We start from the raw sequence: 19240 nt of genomic DNA, 5'->3' as shown, positions 1-19240 counted from the left end.
ATGTATGTATGTAAATGCATACTTGTGAATACAATATTTAAAATAATGACTTGTTTACCTTTGTAAATTGTCAAAATTTGATGAAGCGGTATTCAACTTTTTAACAAAAATATATATAATCTTATATTGATGAATTTAAGGAGCAACTAGTCATTTCATTAGATATTTTCACAAGTAGATGCATCTTTGAATAAAAATTCAATCCTTCTCATGATTATCAAGCATGAATAAAAAGACATCTCTCGTGTGGGACTTATGGTGGAATTCCCCTTCAACTAGTTATACAATTTCTTGATTAGTGTTTTACTTCTTGCTTTTCTTTGTATTTAGTTGGTTGTTGTTCCTTCTCTAACTCCCCACTTGGATTTATAGGGAATGAAATTCAATAGTTGTGTGTTTTAGACAAGGGTAGAGACTTTAATATTGAAAATTAGATTAAGATATTTTTTATTAAAAAATAAAAAATATGTTGTTTTTCTATATGTTAACTAGCGCTGCAAACGGACAGAACTTTCAGCAAACCATTCATGAACCATTCGGCGGGAAGTTCGTTTGTGTTCGTTCGTTTGATAAATAAACGAACACAAATAAAGGCCGCGTTTGATCATTTATTTTAATAATGTTTATCAAGATTATGTCAAGTACTCAAGTATGTTTGGATAAGTAGGTTAGTATATTAAGTAGATCTACTTAATGTATGTATGAAAGATGTTGATTTTATTAAAAAGTTAATATATCTTTGTGTTCGTTTCGGTCATGAACACTTAACAAACGAAGATAAGTAATAACTTATTCGTGTTTATTCGGTTCGTTTGCTTTTAATAACAAAACAAAACTACAAAAGTGAAACATAAGCAAAAGTGAAGAAAAGTGCCTGCAAGTGTAATCTAGTTTCCTATTGGTTCTGAGCGCGTGGGTTGTACACGTGGATCCAAAACCAGCCAATCAGAAGCTCGGAAACACGTCTACTTGTCACCAAGGGCAATTTCGTCCAAATATTTTCCACCAAAAATCAAAAACTCACCAACTACTGTTTGTTCGTTGTTGATACTAGCACAACAAACACACTGTAATGGCGAAAATCAATCAAACAGCAATATTCAATCTATTAATCATATGCCTACTGTTATCTTCATCATGTATACAGATCTCCTATTCTTCAAAATCACCTGGAGTTGCTCGTAAAGATGACATACCTTTCATCAAATGTCAAGTATGCGAGAAGCTCGCGAAGCAATTATACGAACAAGTTCGTGACAAACAAGCTAATATTTCACCGAAAAAGGTTATTAATTCATTATGTATCCGGTTTTTGTTTCAATTTTGCTAAATTGTTGCTAGTTTGATGACTATTCACTGACCTAATTGTTAGATAAGCAGTTTGTTAGGGTTTTATTGTAGTTATGTGCGATTGAGCGTATTGCATGTGGATTTTGTTCGTGTTTGTGTGTGTAATTGTTGTTTAATTAGGAGACTTTGTATCAGATATTGGAGTATGAATTATGATTGACCTAATTGTTACATAATCAGTTTGTTAGGGCTTTTATTGTAGTTGTGGACGATTGAGCGTATTGCATGTGGATTTTGTTCGTGTTTGTGTGTGTAATTGTTGTTTTATTAGGAGATTTTGTATCAGATATTGGAGTTTGAATTATGATTGACCTAATTGTTACATAATCAGTTTGTTAGGGCTTTTATTGTAGTTATGGACGATTGAGCGTATTGCATGTGGATTTTGTTCGTGTTTGTGTATGTAATTGATTGTTTTATTAGGAGAGTTTGTATCAGATATTGGAGTGTGAATTATGATTGACCTAATTGTTACATAATCAGTTTGTTAGGGTTTTATTGTACTTATGGACGATTGACCGTATTGCATGTGGATTTAGTTCGTGTTTGTGTGTGTAATTGTTGTTTTATTAGGAGATTTTGTATCAGATATTGGAGTTTGAATTATGATTGACCTAATTGTTACATAATCAGTTCGTTAGGGTTTTTACTGTAGTTATCGGCGATTGAGCGTATTGCATGTTGATATTGTTCGTGTTTGTGTATGTAATAGTTGTTTTTTTTGTGATGATTGTGTATTAGGTATCGGAGTATGAGGTAATTGAGATTTCTGAGAATGTATGCAATTTGAAGAAGCTAGAAGCTGATTGGATCTTGAAAATTGATATTGTGGAGCAAGGCGATAGATTGGAGGTAATGATTATTGTTCACTTGATTTTTGTTATTCTTTCTTGCTAATCATAATGTATGGATAAATGGCAAATGATAGAGTTTATATGAAAATCGTTAATTTTTAGTACCAGTTAGGCTGTTACCATTTAGATGTTTGAGATGTACTGCCATCTGCCGTCTGCCATGTGAGAATTGAGATAGTAAGCATATAGGTCTACTTATAAAGTTTGGTAGACTTTGGTAGCCTATTTTTTTTTTGAACGGTGACTTTCTTTTTGAGTGACCCAATGTCACACCGCCTAAACGGCGGCCCTAGCCAATATCTGCCCAGACTACGTTGTCTTAACCGGGCCCGCGCTGGGTTGCTCAGACTTGGTTACGGCGTTCCCCCGGAAACCGTACTGCCTCCACACGATAAGCCTCGCTGAAGTAACAGCCGGATGAAAACCGGGGTGCGGCTCAGGATCGAACCCCCCTCGGTGGGTTTGTCACCATCATTGCCCAATATCCACCCCAATATGACACAAGTAGGAATTGAACTTGAGTCTCCATTGGAAAACGCAAGTCTCTTACCACTAGGCCACTATTGGGGGGATGAGTTTGGTAGCCTATTACAATCAGTAATTTCATTTTTGCGATCCGGTTATATGATGTGAATAGTACAAATACAGCTTTAAGACTTGCAAAACTTGGAAGATTTAATGAAATAAAATGGTATGTGTCGGATAGGTATCATATCTTTTGAATTTGTCCCATTGGTAGCGTAGCGAGAATATTGGATGTTCCAAGCATTGGTTTACAGATATATACACAAATAGAATCGAGAACGTGGACTTAGATTTGCTATTAAAACTGTTTTACAACATCGAACATTTCCATTTTCCGCGTCTCGTATATCTGGTACGGGGTTATATTAAGATGCAACTGTAGATGATAATTTTGAGACCGTAAAATAGAGAATGGAAATTGGTATAAAGTAACATTGTTTAATTCTGTGTCTGGTATCTTATCTTTTAATTTGGACTGATGGCAGCTTGTTGAACAAGATTCCGAAGGCCAATGTGGTTCCGAATGCAAAACTATAGAACGGGCTTGTCAAGAGGTAACTATATGTTTGCTTTTTACATTTCTATTTTGCTTTTCTTTGTTTATCAGGAACCTTAGAGCCTTAGATTGAAGCTCTTAAATTTAGTTATTCTTTATTGGAGTAAAGTTGTATAATTGTAATCTATATCTGAACACTTTTTTTGTAATGCTCTTATTTCATACATTAATTTTAAATACATTGGGTGTTTTTAGGTTATAGGATACTATGACACAGATGTTGCAGAGTATATTTACAAAAAGAAGCCTTCAATGAGTTCATTGGTTAATTTCCTCTGCAAAGATCTGACTGAAGCATGTAGTACTAAGCCACCACCGGTCCCTAAGGTAAATCCGTTATTTCACTCATGATCTAATCCCCATAATACTACGAGAACCATTATGCTCCTAATCCCATCATGATACAACATTCGGCTAGAGTTATGGTTTAAATGTTTGACCATATATCAGATGTGTAAACGTTTTTTTGATCGTAAAAATAAAGAAATCTTGTAGCTCTAGATGACTATCGTCAACTTTTGTGGCAAATAGTTGATTAATGTGGGCTTTACCTTACTTTTGGGCTAAAATAAGAAAAACCGCTAAAAGCAGTGCTACAACCAATATACGGATTTCAAAATAGTGGTCCAATAGCGGGATTTAGCACCGCTAATAGCGGGACCGCTATAAGGAACCGCTATGGGTTCGTATGTTCGTTAAGCGCTATAGCACGCTATTGACTGCATAGCTAAAAAGGACACATAAAATCTCATTCCGATTAATCCCTATAAACCCTGGTTAACCACTAGTCTTTACCTCACCGACAGACTAGTGTCTACTAATTCTTACAACACTGGTTATGATTTCTACAAATTACCAAATTAACCCTGGACCTTAATATTTTATATTTTTATTCGTCTAAAAGCTTCACATCCATTTGCTTAATTATTGTGCAATTTCAGGGTCGGGAGCCAGGTGAGCCCTTTGTCGCAAAGTCAGCAAAAGAGGCTGAAATGGAAAAGATGTTGAAATCAATGGAGGGTATGCCGGGAGCACCTGGCATGAAAATGTATTCAAGGGAAGAACTCATGAGTGGAAAAGGCTTTAATGATGAAGATGCAGATGATGACGATGAAGATGAACCATCAATCCCTTCGAACTTGGTAAGAATTTAGGAATCTTGAAGTGGTAATTTCAACCAATTTTCTTAGAATCGGTGGATTTGGGTTATGTTTAATCTTTAATGGGTAAAAGCATAGTTATTAAAACGAGCACCCGGGCGCGCCTAGGCTCAAATAAAGCCTTGGCCCAACAAATCGCCCTGAGTGCGCCTCACGCCGTTAATAACTATGGTTCATGTCATAGTTATTAAAGCGAGCGCCCAGGCGCGCCTAGGCGCAAATTAAAGCCCCGGGCCCAACAAATTGCCCTGAGTGCGCCTCGCGCCTTTAATAACTATGGGTAAAAGGCAGATGGGGTCAAAAAGGTCTACACAAACTCTTACTTAGTTTCTCAGGAAAATAAGAAAAAATAGATTATTATTAAGGTCACCCATGTATTGAAAAATTCATATATTTATAGGCTTTCCAAGTATATACGTATTTGGTTTCATTTATAATGAAAACACCTTGGATGAGGAAAAGAAAACCTCTTTTTAGTTTTTTTAAAAGACAAAATACATTTAAATTGTTCTTTGAGTAAATTACGATTTTGGCTCCTGTGGTTATATCATTTTTACCCTTTTAGCCCCAAAAAGAAGTTTTTAACATCTGAGCCCCCAACGTCTTTTTTTCTAACCCTTTGGCCCCTAACATTTAATGGATGAGGTTAGTGTTAGGGGCCAAAAGGGTTAGAACAAAAGACGTTGGGGGCTCAGATGTTAAAAAATTCTTTTTCGGACTAAAATGGTAAAAGTGATATAACCACAGGGGTCAAAATCGTAATTTACTCTTGTTCTTTTTTAAGAAAGTTTAAAAGCACTTTCTCCATCCTTTGTTTCTTTTACTAGAATTGGTGTTAATGAAACCAGATACATTGTAGTGAAATAGTTAATTACATACGTGATCTCCACATACATTATCCTCATGGCCGGCCCTGGGGGTGGGCGGGGAGGACCACCGGCCAGGGCCCGACATTTTGAGGGGCATATTTTTTTATGAAAAAAATCCGATATGTATATGTAAAATATTTTTTTTGATAGGGTACACTCATACAAACACCAACATAGGCCCACTTACAAAACTATTCTTATACTTTAGATTAGGTTTAGACCTTTAGTGAGCCCAATACCTAATTTCTTTAAGGCCTAAGGGCATATTTTTTCGAGCTCGAACAAGGTACACGAATTCTCAGGGCCGGCCCTGATTATCCTTCATCGTAATAATCTAGTTTGTAATCATATTTAATGCATTAATCAATTATATAAATTTAAAAGAGCGACAAAATGCTTGTGTGGTCAACTGTTTAAGTACAAACATAGCTGCCGTATATTTACTTTCTTATTTTGCACGTAAAAACCTTCATGAAGGTAATTTCGGTATATTAGAAGTCCTTAATACACAAAAAAAGTCCCTCGAGCTATTTTTGGAATACTAAAGGCTATAAACTTGTCTAAAACGCGCGTACCCATGAAAAAAAGTTAATATATTTTGACCTGTTCGTTCTTAAACTAACGATAGTACCACTTTATGTGCATAAATGGTGAATGCTAATCAAATTTTGACTAGTTTAAGAGGTAAAAAGTCATTAATAGTCAATTTTTTTTCACAGGTACATGCATTCTAGACAAGTTTAGGGATATTAATATAATACCAAATTTGAGTTGAATCTTTTTCATGCGGTTTGTGGTTAATAATAGGGGTGCAAACGAGCCGAGCGGCTCGCGAGCTACTCGAGATCGGCTCGAGAAAAAGCTCGAAACGAGCCGAGCCTTATCGAGCCCGAGCCGAGCTTGAGCCTCAAAACAAAGCTTGTTTGTTTATTGAGCCCGAGCTCGAGCCTCGCATGTGAAGCTCGTTAGGCTCGTCGAGCCTTATCGAGCTTTAGTGTAAAGGAGCCGAGTCGAGCCGAGCTTATTTAAACTTGTCTACAAGCCGACCTCGAACCTAAAATAAGCTTATTTAGTAAACGAGCCCAAGGCCGAGCTTCACTTATCGAGCTCGCGAGCCTAAAAAGTCTATTATCTATATTATTTTTATTTAATATACTAATTAATTGATAATAAACGAGCCGAGCTCGAGCTTGAGAAAATACAAACGAGCCGAGCTCGAGCTTTGAAAACAAAGCTCAAATCGAGCGGAGCTCCCATAAGTTAATCGAGCTCGAGCCTGGTCAAGCTCAGGCTCGGCTCAGCTAAGCTCATTTGCACCCCTAGTTAATAATAATTGAAAACTTTGGTTAATGTGACATGAACAGGGCAAGATCTTAAGGGAAAAAGAAAGAAGCAAGAAAATGGATTGGAAAGAAAAGATCACAAAAGGGATAAAAGATGTTCATGAAGCAACAAAGAAACATGCAACCAAGATGGCTTTTAGGTTGCAAAAATGGTGGAAAGCAAAGAAGGCCAGCTACACACACAAGAAGTCAAAATCTGCCAAAGTTGAACTCTAGGGTTTGATTCTTTTCAACAAAATTTTGTAAACAAACTTTTGTTTTCCTTGCTGTTTTTTGGCAGTTGAGCTGTATAATATTTGGTAAATTTAAGGGAAAATGGTAAGTTATAATGTTATATGAAACATGTTTAACTAACCTGTACTTATCAAGGGGCGGTTTATATAAATTAGCAATACATACACATTTGGCCATTTGGGGTCTATTTACTTGTCGTAGTTGCTACATGTAGACTAGCCAGACGTGTAAATGAGTTGAGTTGCTCGGGAACTACTTGAGATCAGCTTTTTTAATAAGCAAGCTCTAGCTTCAAATACCAGATTCAATAATTAATTGATCTAATAAAATAAATATATACTTGCATAAAATTTTGACCAAAAAAAAAAACTAAAATATATATGGTTAATTATATATAAAATTAAAAAAATTATGTGCTTGAACTTTAGACATATAGTTAGTCAACTCCCAAATCCATGCCGACACAATGAACGACATCGTTTCACATATTCACATTCTCGATTTTGTCAACACGTTTTTCGCATTTGACAGAATGGTGAATTACAACGGTTCAAGTGACAAGGTTTAGCGACGATGTTGCATCGGATTTTAAGGGTAAATATGTAATTAAGACTTTTAGTAAGGGCATATATGTAAAAAACTCTTGAATCTTAGCCAGGCTCAACTTTAGTGGGCTGGAGCTAGGCTCATTTACACCCCTAAAAATTATTTAACAAAAAAATGACAATCAATTGCAATGAGATAAATAAAAATAATCAATCCATGTTAACAATTTCATACATGAACAATTGTAAAACAACAAATTCAACAGTACAAGAATTCGAATGGCAGTGTATGTGTATTAGCGCATCTTGTATTGTTGTGTTCTTGAGATAACACAGCGTTGACCATTTAACGAGTACTTGAGTGTGATATCCACGTCTCGTGGATTCTTCTTATTTTGTGCCACAGTCATGCTCCCAGTAATCGATTCGCCTTCACATATAGTCAACACCTCTTCAAGATATAAAACAGTTTGTTTCCAGTGTGTGTTTCTTGATCTTGGTCCTGTATTGCAACAATATCACAACTTATCACCAGATTACACAAAATGGGTTGACCCGAACCCTGTTTGGTCAAAATGTTGTAATATTTCTTCATGCCACCAAAAAAAATCATTTTTATCACTTCTGTAGATTCCTTTACAATTCAGTATTTTTCTAGGGTTTTTCATTTCGAAACCAAATACTATTTCTAAATGAGTAAAGGGCCATTTTTGTCCCTAAGGTTTGTCCAGTTTTGCGACTTTCGTCCAAAGGCTTGTTTTTTCGCATCTGGATCCAAAAGGTTTGAAATCTTGCCATTTTCATCCATCTAGTTAGCTCCATCCATTTTTTCTTCGTTAAGTCAGGGGTATTTTCGTCTTTTTTGTTAACTTAAAGAGCAATCGGGTCTTTTGAATACTTGTACATTATGCTAAACGTTTGTACATAAAGTGAAAAAGACCGAAATGCCCTTTAAGTTAACAAAAAAAGACGGAAATACCCTGACTTAACGGAGAAAAATGGATGGAGTTAACGAGCTGGATGAAAATGGCAAGATTTCAAACCTTTTGAATCCAGATGCGGAAAAACAAACCTTTGGACGAAAGTCGCAAAACTGGCCAAGCCTTAGAGATGAAAATGGCATTTTACTCTTTCTAAAATAAAACAAAAATGACCATATTATGTTACCATTGGCAAAATATTAGAAGTTTCATTAGGGGTGAGCAAGTTTAGGTCCGGACCGAAAATAACCGAGAACCGAACCGAAAATATACCCAACCCGACCCGAACCCAAGTACCTAGGTATTTAGATCGGTTCCAATTTTTCATATAAAATAGGGTCGGACCTATGGACCGGAACCGACCCTATATTTAGGGTAGTGAATCGGTTCTGTATGTTATGTTTGATCGGTTCTCGGGTCAGGTCGGTCGGGTTTTTCCTTTTGCTCACCCCGAAGTTTCATGATATTCTAGAAGATATGTAGTTGTAATATTTATTCAAAAATAAAAAGGACTGACTAACCTGTAGAAAACCCTGTGAGTTTGTGACACACAGTAAACGCTACATCAAAATATGCGACTAAAGCATGAACATAATCGTCACGTTCAGCCACAAGTTTAAAAGGTGCTGTGAAAGAAGCATCCCCTGATGTCATCTTTGAGATGTCCATGGTCTGTAAAAACAGGTTGAAAAATGTCAGTGGCAAAATGGAAAATCTAGCGGGTCGGGTAACAGGTCAAACAGGTTGGACCAGCACCAAATTATTTTGTCCATTCTTTTCAGTGGCAAAATGGTAAATCAGAAGGATGTTTGGAACTGCTTATTTAAGAAAAATTGAAAACAGATAACTTCACCTTAAGGGTAAATTTGTAAATTTGAATCCACTAAAAATAACAGGTTTAAGATAAGCCACTTTTTTTTTCTCCTAAACACTCATCTGCTTTAAAAAACGTAATAACGAAATGAATCTTTTCAAGTAATTACACTTTCATGAAGAAATCGAAACACCAACTAGTATACTAAACATGACCAAAACGACGAGTGATTACTTTTTCAAAGATAATATGAGCAGTTTTTTATACAGTTTTGACCAAGAGTTAATTACTGTTTTTGTCCCTGTGGTTTGTCAAAAATCACTATTTCAGTCCATTAGTTTAAAAATTACGATTTCAGTCCCTGTGGTTTCACTTTCGTAACCATTTCAGTCCATGTGGTTTCACTTTTGTAACCATTTCAATCCATTATTCTGTTAAGTACAAGGGCTGAAATGGTTACGAGGTGGACTGAAATGGTTACGGAAGTGAAACCACAGGGACTGAAATCGCAATTTTTAAACTAATGAACTGAAATAGTGATTTTTGACAAACCACAGGGACGAAAACAGTAATTAACTCTTTGACCAATTATCATGAAATATATACATATATGAAACAGGCCCACCAAGCCTACCTTAAGTAATTGGCAGTTCGTGACAATCTGATTCTGGTCAACTGTGTCAACAAGAGGTTCCATGATTGACTGCTTCCTAATGCAGCTCATGTCAAAACCATACACATTGTTCCAAACTGCAAATTCACCAAAATCTCAACGGGTACCGTAAACATGATGAGAACAATATGTGCTAATGATTAACAGTCACGGCATTGTCTTCCTACTTGTTTGATCAGTGAAACATACTGTTAATTTACCGGTTTAATAAAATCACACAGATATATACAACTATTTATTTTCTAACTTATTTACGTCACTTACATTCAATCTTGTCTTCTTTGTACTCGGCATCCTCAATTGCTGTCAGATAGAGAGAAGCGTTATCAGGTAGCACAATTCCGTTATTAACCTGTATAACGAACCAAACACTAGTTTAGAATTAAGCGGTAAATAAGTTTCAGTTCTACAATTCAAGTTCAAATCATAGTTGTCGATAGCGAATAGCGACAAATAGCGACAAGGCATGGCTAGGCTACGTAGCGAATAGCGACAAATAGCGACGGCTATTTTATAAATAGCGATTACACTAGAAAAAGATTTTTGAAAATTTTTATATGTATATTACATCAGAAGACCCTTGTATATATGCTATTTTACATGTATATTTAACAAAAAACTATAAATCTAGCTATTTTATAGCTATAACCCTTAATAACATTAAAAAAAATTAAAAAAAAAATTAAAAAATAATAATAACTGTCGCTAAATTCGATAGTCATCGCTAACCAAATAGCGACAGTAAGTCGCGTCGCTATAAATCGCGCTATAGCGACCGCTATGGTCGCAATTAACAACTATGGTTCAAATGTGAGTTTAAACTTACCAACCACTTATCGCGAGCATATAAAACAGTATTCAACATGTTTTCATATAACAAGAAATAACCCATCCATTCTGAAATAATAATATCCACTTGAGGAACCGGTAGGTCAAGCTCTTCAATCTTTCCTTTCAAAACGGTTATAACTGCAACATTTAGCAAAAGAGTTAATTACTGTTTTCGTCCCTGTGGTTTGTCAAAAATCACTATTTCAGTCAATTAGTTTAAAAATTGTGATTTCAGTCCCTGTGGTTTCACTTTCGTAACCATTTCAGTCCCTGTGGTTTCACTTTCGTAACCATTTCGATCCATTTATTCTGTAAGTACAAGGACTGAAATGATTACGAGGTGGACTGAAATAGTTACGAAAGTGAAACCACGAGGACTGAAATCGCAATTTTTAAACTAATGGACTGAAATAGTGATTTTTGACAAACCACAGGGACGAAAACAGTTGTGATTTCAGTCCCTGTGGTTTCACTTTCGTAACCATTTCAGTCCCTGTGGTTTCACTTTCGTAACCATTTCAGTCCCTGTGGTTTCACTTTCGTAACCATTTCAATCCATTATTCTGTTAAGTACAGGGACTGAAATGGCTACGAGGTGGACTGAAATAGTTACGAAAGTGAAACCACGAGGACTGAAATCGCAATTTTTAAACTAATGGACTGAAATAGTGATTTTTGACAAACCACAGGGACGAAAACAGTAATTAACTCTTTAGCAAAATGAGGATGAACTATCAACTACTAAAACATCATATGTGCTAAACGATGTAAAAACATAAATTCACAACAGTCATTACCATTAGAATAACCATTTGCTTCGACAATCTCTTTTGCCATGTCAGCCATCTGTGAACACTCAACCTGCCAACATGAAAGTCGCTTATTCAACGATATTTATGCTTTTAAGAAGAAGAAAATAAACGGCTTATTAAGACAGGCATACGTACAGCATAAACATGTTTTGCCCCAGCTTTCGCGCAAAAGAGAGATAGAATCCCTGTCCCTGCACCAACATCAAGAACAATCTTGTCCTTGAATAAGAACGTGTTTCTGTAGATAACGTTTTGGTAAGTCTTAGTTCTCACGACATCCTTCAGCATTTCCTGCAAATTCATATGACCGTTGGGCATTATAATAAGAGATAAACATAGCCGTGCTATACGAAATTAAGTTATTTTATATTTCGTGTTCATTTACAACTTTTAGCCTAACGAGTTTTTAATAAGTAATTTCAAATAATTGAATAACAAATTACTTTGGTTGAAATTATTATTTAATTTCGTTAAGATATGGGTGTAAACGAGCCGAGCTGCTTGTGAGATACTCAAGACCGACTCGCTAAAAGCTACGCTTATCAAGCTCGACTAGGCTGGCGAGACTAAACGAGCCTATTATATAATACACACACACACGTATACATGTTCAAGTAATAATTATTATAACATACAAAGCTATTGTAAAAGATATTAAATAATAGAGTAAATTATGATTTTGACCCCTGTGGTTATATCACTTTTACCCTTTTAGCCCAAAAAAGAATTTTTTTAACATCTGAGCCCCCAACGTCTTTTTTTCTAACCCTTTTGGCCCCTAACACTAACCCCGTCCATTAAATGTTAGGGGCCAAAAGGGTTAGAAAAAAGACGTTAGGGGCCAAAAAGGTTAGAGAAAAAGACGTTGGGGACTCGGATGTTAAAAAATTCTTTTTCGGCTAAAAGGATAAAAGTGATATAACCACAGTGGGCCAAAATCATAATTTACTCTAAATAATATATATCATGTTGAATTATAAAAAATATAATCTAAATATATATATTAAAAATCATATATGTATATAGATATAAAAATAACAAACGAATTAAGCTCGAACTTAAAAATCACAAACCGAGCTCAAGAAGCTCACAAGAGCTCGGGCTAGGCTCGTTTACACCTCCCGTTTAATAACATTTAAGGTAATCTAAATCGTTTGATTTAATAACTCCTAAAATGAGAGGCCTAGATGTTATATAATGTAGTATAGATCCTACTCATTAGTAGGCACAATTCCAAAGACAACAAGCATCAAAATATATTAATATATTATCTTAAAGGGTAGCTAAAGCTTGTGTCCAGATTAACAAAAAATAATAATAACCACTTCACATCAATAGCTATTTTTGAGCCTCAAAAGATTGATTTAATTCCACTCCTCTGTACTTGCATTTTGCAAATCAGATTCTCATAATCTCATTTCAGTATAAACTCAAAAATAAATATGAACAAAAAAGAAATAAAAAACCAGTTCTAGGGTAGCTAAATGTCATGTTACTTTGCATCAGGATACTATCAACTTACTTCATGAATACCTGCAACAACAAAGACTGAGTCAAAAAACAGGAAATAGGCCTGTAAATGAACCGAACGAACACGACCAGAGGCATGTTCGTGTTCGTTCATTTAACTTTAACCGAACACGAACACGAACATATAATCGAACACATATTTTTGTTCATGTTCGTTTATGTTCGTTCGTTTAAAACCTAAACAAAAAGTTCACGAGCATAAATGAACATGAACAAACTTAAACGAACATAATTTAACAAACAATAAACAACACAACATAGTTGTTAAAAGCCATCGCCTCTTGCGCCTAGGCCCATTTTTCAGGCGAGGCGAGGCAGTTGCGCCTTAAGTCGAGGAAATTGCGCTTTAATTCTCAAGGTGATGGTTCAGGTGCACATTCTGACGTGATTCCTAGATTCCGGAGAGTTTCCGGCCAAATTTTCTAAATTCCGGCAAGATTCTAGCCAGATCCGTACTTAGGAAAACTACTTTTCTACATTAATACACTATTTTAGAACTTTTGGTACTAAATAAATGATATAAAGTGTTATATAATAGATTTTGTTTATTTTATTTAAAGAATAGTATTCTTTTTCTAATACATAATATATTTTAATTTTTTTCATTATGCGCTTTATTTTTCTCAGGCCCTTGCTTTTTTTGGGTTTTGCGCCTAGGCCCCAGGCGAGGCCTATGCGCCTTGAGTGCGCCTAGCGCCTTTAATAGCTATGCAACACACATGAATATAATTAAACAAACATAAATAACACAAGTGAACGTAATTTACTAAACATAAATGAACATTCAGTAACATTTTATAAAAATTAGTGATTAATTACGATAAAGTCCATTGGAAAACCCATTTTTATTACTAGAAAGCCCAATTGCCAATTAGTTATATTTATATAAGTCGTTAGAAAGTTTCTTTTATGTTTAATATTCATATAAATATAAGTATATAACTACTTATGTACTTAAATTGAAACAAAAATAGCTGTTAAAAGCCATCGCCTCTTGCGCCTAGGCCCATTTTTCAGGCGAGGCGAGGCAGTTGCGCTTTAAGTAGAGGAAATTGCGCTTTAATTCTCCAGGTCATCGTTCAGGCACACATTCCGGCGAGATTCCTAGATTCCGGAGAGTTTCCAGCCAAATTCTCTAAATTCCGACAAGATTCTAGCCAGATTTCTACTTTTATCCAAGTAAAACTACTTTTCTACACTAAGGCACTGATATTTTAGAACATTTGGTACTAATTACTAAATGGATGATATAAAGTGTTATATAATAGATTTTGTTTATTTTATTTGAAGAATAGTATTCTTTTTCTAATACATAACATATTCTTAAATATTTTTCATTAGGCCCTCACTTTTTCGCGCTTTGCGCCCTAGGCTACAGGCGAGGCCTCTGTGCCCTGAGTGCGCCTAGCACCTTTAATAACTATGAAACAAACATAAACTAACCGACATAAAAAATGTAAATAAACGAACATAAACGAACAAACAAAATGCGTGTTCGTGTTCATGTTCGTTCATTTAATTAAACGAACAAAAAAAATTGTGTTCATCTTCATTCGTTTATTAAACAAACGAACTTCCAGCTGAACAAGTTCGCCAACAGTTCATGAACATTCAATTCGTTTACAGGCCTAACAGGAAACACAAAAAAAAAAATTTAACTACATCTTCAACTTCAGGAAATATATATATATATATATATATTTACAAACATAATTCAACGGTATTTATTTACTGTAAGTTTTCACATCAATATTAACAATAACAAATTAATGTTGAAATCTATACAAACGCAATCGGTATAGTATTGAAATGATGTGAGAGAAACATAGAAATGGAAGGAGTAGATTACCGAAGTGAGAGTAGGAATCGAAGTAATAATCGGCGCTGGTTTTATCATCGTCTACAGGCTCACGCATGGAGGAGTCCTCATGGATTGCTTCACTATTCATCGTTGATAAGTTTGTGCGTCTGTATTGTGAGTGTATGTATTGCTAGCAGAGCTTTTTGGTTTTTAGGGTTTAGATTTAGATAGATTATCGGAGTGAATTGAATAGGGTTTACGAGACCCCTCAATTATTATTATTAGAATTATTATTATTAGGGCCAAACTATCCACACACCAATTTTGCCTATCTACACACCTAAAAAGTGATTTTTGTCTTTACATGCACACCCTGCAGTGTCGAATTGTGGCCAAAACGGGGTGTTTTGGTCCGATTAACCAGACAAAGACTGACGGGTGTCTGACGGGTCTGTTGTCCGGACCAAAACGCCGAGCTTTGGCCGCGTTTTGGTCCTGTCAACCAGACCGACACTGCAAGGTGTGCATGTAAAGACAAAAATCACTTTTTTGAGTGTGTAGATAGTGAGATGAGTGTGTGGATAGGTACACTCAATTATTATCTTAGCGCATTATTAAAATAATAATAATAATAATAATAATAATAATAATAATAATAATAATAATAGTAATAATAATAATAACAACAAGAGTAAATTACAAGTTTTGTCCTTTATGTTTGTTCCAAATTTCAGGCGCTGTCCTTTACCTTTAAAATTGACGAGTTTTGTCCTTAACGTTTCAAAATCCTGCACGTTATGTCCTTTAGGCCAAACCCAGTTAGATTTTTTTGTTAAAGTTGGTCATGTGCCTTGCACATGAGGGCACTTTTGTCATTTTGTCTCCTTAGGGGTTATTTTGTAAATAATTTATAACAAGGGTGCAATTATGTAAAAATATAAAAATAAAGATACAAAATAAAATTTGTTCATTCACTCTCTTTCTCTCTCTAACTCCCTCTCTCCTATCCTATCTCTCTTTACAAAATGTTCTCTGCCATCTCTCTAGAATTATACCCATGTAATGTAATCTTTATAAGAGACAAAAAATCAAACCCTAATCTGTTCTAAACCCTGATCTGTTCTAAGCCCTAACTAATTACCCAAACAAGATCAAATTGCAGCAAGTCAGTTGAGGTGGAGTGGTTGATTGTGGTGGGTGAAGGGGTGGGTGGTTGATTGTGGTAGGTTAGAAGCGGTTGATTGTGGTGGGTTAGAAGCGGCGGTGTGTGAAGGGGTGGGTGCGGCAGGCGGTGGGTGAAGGGGTGGGTGCGGCAGGCGGTGGGTGAAGGGGTGGGTGCGGCAGGCGGTGGTCCAGTAGAGGTGGAGTTGGGCGATTGCAAGTGGTGGTGGCCGGAGACTGCTTCACCAGAATTCTCTGCGTGTTATGTTTGGAACTAACCAGAAAATACATGATTCGCCGGAATTCTCTGCGTGTTAGCCGGAGTTCGAATTTCGCCGGAGTCCACCTTCCTCATCGATACTCGGATACTCAGAAATGGTAAGATCTTAGTTTTGAATCCGAGCACAATCCTCCTTTATTTTAGTTTCTGTGATGGTGGATGGGGGTGGTGAGTTTAACGGTTGTGGTTGTTGATTTGGGTTGTTTGCAAAGTTGGGGTTAGGGTTCCGGTGGGGGCGCCTGAAATTTGGGACAAACATAAAGGACAAAACTTGTAATTTACTCTAACAACAACAACATTATTAATTACTTTCTTCAATTTTTAGTTATTCTATGATTTCTAGTTTATTTGACGTTTTTATACATTTGTATAAATAAGGTGAGAAAGTAAAAAAAAAAAAAAAAAAACGCGATAATATTTTCGTAATTATTTTACTGGTAGGGTAATTATCAAAATTACCCTATAAGATTATTTGTAGAGTAATTATGTTACCCTACAAGACCAAAATTATCCTACAAGATCATTTGTAGAATAATTATGATACTCTACAAAATTAGGCTACCAGATCAAAATTACTTTATAAGATCATTTTACAAAATTACCCTATAAGATTATTTGTAGAGTAATTTTGATAATTACCCTATGAATACAATAATTATGAAAATACACTGCGTTTTTTTTTTTTACTTTTTACTTCATTCGTACGTTTTGTTTTGTACGATAAGATACTTTGTATTTAATCTTATGTCAACCTCTTTTTACTAATTAATCAATATTTATTTGGTTGACTTATACTACATTTATATGTTAAATGAAATAATTGAAGTGACAATATAGATGATACGTTTAGATCATTCATAGTGGCACACCATCCACATTGTATGTGAATTACAAAAATTGGGTACGAGATGCTTTGTGTACAAATCAAGGAAACTAGCTATTAAGCTAGTGAATTATATCCCCCCCCCCTCCCCAATTGTTTTAATCTAAATAAAGTGGTACTACGTGTTCACCAATATATAAAAAAAAGTAAGTGGTTTGACTGAGATGACGTGAATGACACGTAAAAAAACTAAACCATCTATACACCTTTTTACCGAGTGATTTGATTAAGATGATGTGCACGACACGTGTAAAAAAAACAAACCACATATCTCACCAGTACACATAGTCTTAGTAAAATCTATCTTTTGGGGTAAGTATAGTATTGCACTTGTTAATACATCTAGTAGTATCGAATGAATAAGTAATGTTATATGAATGTAACAATTAACTAGGTTAGAAATAAGTGTGTTACATAGTTAGTAATGAAAATTAAGAATTATAAAACAATAATAATCAGATTTCAGGAGTAAATTTTAAGATTTCACAAGTAAATTTTATTTGGAAAACGTTATTTCTGTTTCACATTAGAATATTTTTTGTTTGTCCACCAATTATCTTTTGAGTATATAATGATAAATACCGGTTTTTATTATTTGAAAGTTGTGATGATCATTTTTAATGGTGACAAGTGAGATTCCTTTGTGTTATGCAACAAAAATCACTCAGGTTCAGTTCAATTTATTACGGTAGCAACACTCGTTATAGCAATCGAAAGCGAAAACCCAAAAAATAAAATCGTAATATGCCCAAGATGATATCAACACGTCTTTTACATCAATCAAAAACAAAAAACGAATACCAGTACTGATTCTGACAAACCGGTACAAATATTTGATCAAAATTGGTTCGGTCAGTCACGGTCTCGGCACTTGTAGCTTAGGATACAAAAAAACTAGGGCTGTAAACGAACCGAACGAACACGAACAAGGCCTTGTTCGTGTTCGTTCGTTAAGGAAATAAATATGTTCACGAACGGTTCATGAACACTTATCGAACGAGATTTTATGTTCGTGTTCGTTCATTAAGGAAATGAGCGTGTTCGTGAACTGTTCACGAACACAAATAAATTTGGCGAACACGACGAAGGATAAAGATAGATGGCCCAGAGAGTAGCACTCGAACTTGAATCCCTTATTGTGGAACGGAGGTCGATCGTATTTGCCGATGTAAATAATGAGAATTGAAACGGAAATGATGCATAAACAAGGTGAAAATGAGTTTCCTAGTTTCATTGTTAGGGTAATATAATAAATAAAAGTTTAATAATATAAAAAGTACAAATAAAATATAAGAAAGTACAAAGATCTTCAATTAAAACACAAATATACGAACATAAACGAACGCAAATCAACAAATGTTCACGAACACGTTTACGAACACGTTCACGAACACCTTTCCGAACGTTCACGAACACAATCGAACGAACGAGACCTCTGTTCATGTTCGTTCACTTAACTAATCGAACGAAATTTCTTGTTCATGTTCGTTCGTTTATTAAACGAACGAACATAAACGAACTCCCCGCCGAACGGTTCACGAACTGTTCGCTGAACGTTCGGTTCGTTTACAGCCCTAAAAAAAACTACTCAATGTTACCAAAATGTCAAGAACAAAACTAAACACAACTACGTATCTAGTATTTTTTTAATGGAGGTTTTTTTAATAATCAATGTGTTAACAGATTTGGCAAAATGGCAGTCGCAGCGATGGTATTCACAAAGGCAGTGGTGGCGTAGGCGACGACAGAGTAGCGGTGGATGTGATGGCAAGGATGGTGATGGCGGAGGCAACGTCGACGACGATGGCTAGAGCTTTCATTTGAAAAATATTTGGTAAAAAGCAATCAGAGCAAGAAGTACTAGTATGAGTTTTCATTAATATCGAGGTGTTTGTCACAATAGTTAGCTAGAAAATATAAATTGGCATAAAGATCAACCTTAAAGGGGCGACAAATAGACAAAGTGATAGCCGTCAGGTCCCCTCTAACATAGGTCTCAGGTACGAATCCATCCGATTGATTTTGGGTTTTCACCGTCT

The 19240-nt window shown here is 35.4% G+C and overlaps 2 protein-coding genes and 1 long non-coding RNA gene across 4 annotated transcripts; 2 read left to right on the top strand and 1 right to left on the bottom strand.

Annotated features, from left to right (window-relative positions):
- The first annotated feature begins 1029 nt into the window (after positions 1 to 1029).
- LOC110886947 lies at positions 1030 to 7066 on the top strand. Its single transcript, XM_022134834.2, has 6 exons — positions 1030 to 1285; positions 2092 to 2202; positions 3215 to 3283; positions 3481 to 3612; positions 4227 to 4427; positions 6679 to 7066. The coding sequence occupies exons 1-6, from the start codon at positions 1073 to 1075 to the stop codon at positions 6871 to 6873; spliced, it is 921 nt and encodes a 306-aa protein (XP_021990526.1). The 5' UTR covers positions 1030 to 1072; the 3' UTR covers positions 6874 to 7066.
- A 544-nt stretch (positions 7067 to 7610) lies between these two features.
- On the bottom strand, positions 7611 to 15140 carry LOC110886946 (probable protein arginine N-methyltransferase 1). 2 transcript variants are annotated; one of them, XM_022134833.2, is made up of 9 exons: positions 14926 to 15140; positions 13069 to 13079; positions 11682 to 11837; positions 11532 to 11595; positions 10730 to 10872; positions 10168 to 10255; positions 9865 to 9980; positions 8938 to 9088; positions 7611 to 7938 (listed from the first exon to the last, which is right to left on the bottom strand). In XM_022134833.2, exons 1-9 carry the CDS (start codon positions 15023 to 15025, stop codon positions 7733 to 7735), a joined length of 1035 nt encoding a protein of 344 aa, XP_021990525.1. In that variant the 5' UTR covers positions 15026 to 15140; the 3' UTR covers positions 7611 to 7732. The 2 variants fall into 2 exon arrangements, with proteins under 2 accessions (XP_021990525.1, XP_035834761.1); XM_035978868.1 differs by lacking the exon at positions 13069 to 13079 and having other exon boundaries at positions 7613 to 7938.
- Positions 15141 to 15844: 704 nt separating this feature from the next.
- Positions 15845 to 19083, top strand: LOC110886945. Its single transcript, XR_002563066.2, has 2 exons — positions 15845 to 16416; positions 18885 to 19083. It is a non-coding gene; the product is annotated as an uncharacterized LOC110886945 (long non-coding RNA).
- Positions 19084 to 19240: the final 157 nt, after the last annotated feature.

The sequence above is a fragment of the Helianthus annuus genome, chromosome 10 (genome assembly GCF_002127325.2).
Source record: "Helianthus annuus cultivar XRQ/B chromosome 10, HanXRQr2.0-SUNRISE, whole genome shotgun sequence".
NCBI classification, from domain to species: domain Eukaryota; kingdom Viridiplantae; phylum Streptophyta; class Magnoliopsida; order Asterales; family Asteraceae; genus Helianthus; species Helianthus annuus.
The sequence above is the reverse complement of the archived record's forward strand: the minus strand, read 5'-3'. Positions and strand labels throughout refer to the sequence as shown.

Bases quoted from the DNA above. Each gene is read 5' to 3' on its own strand.
- LOC110886947 (XM_022134834.2), top strand. From the start codon at position 1,073: ATGGCGAAAATCAATCAAACAGCAATATTCAATCTATTAATCATATGC. The intron at 3,284-3,480 runs GTAACTATATGT...GGGTGTTTTTAG, and splicing joins TAGAACGGGCTTGTCAAGAG to GTTATAGGATACTATGACAC. The intron at 4,428-6,678 runs GTAAGAATTTAG...TGACATGAACAG, and splicing joins CATCAATCCCTTCGAACTTG to GGCAAGATCTTAAGGGAAAA.
- LOC110886946 (XM_022134833.2), bottom strand. From the start codon at position 15,025: ATGAATAGTGAAGCAATCCATGAGGACTCCTCCATGCGTGAGCCTGTA. The intron at 10,873-11,531 runs GTAATGACTGTT...TAAATGTTGCAG, and splicing joins AGCAAATGGTTATTCTAATG to TTATAACCGTTTTGAAAGGA. The intron at 9,981-10,167 runs GTAAGTGACGTA...GTGAATTTGCAG, and splicing joins CAAAGAAGACAAGATTGAAT to TTTGGAACAATGTGTATGGT.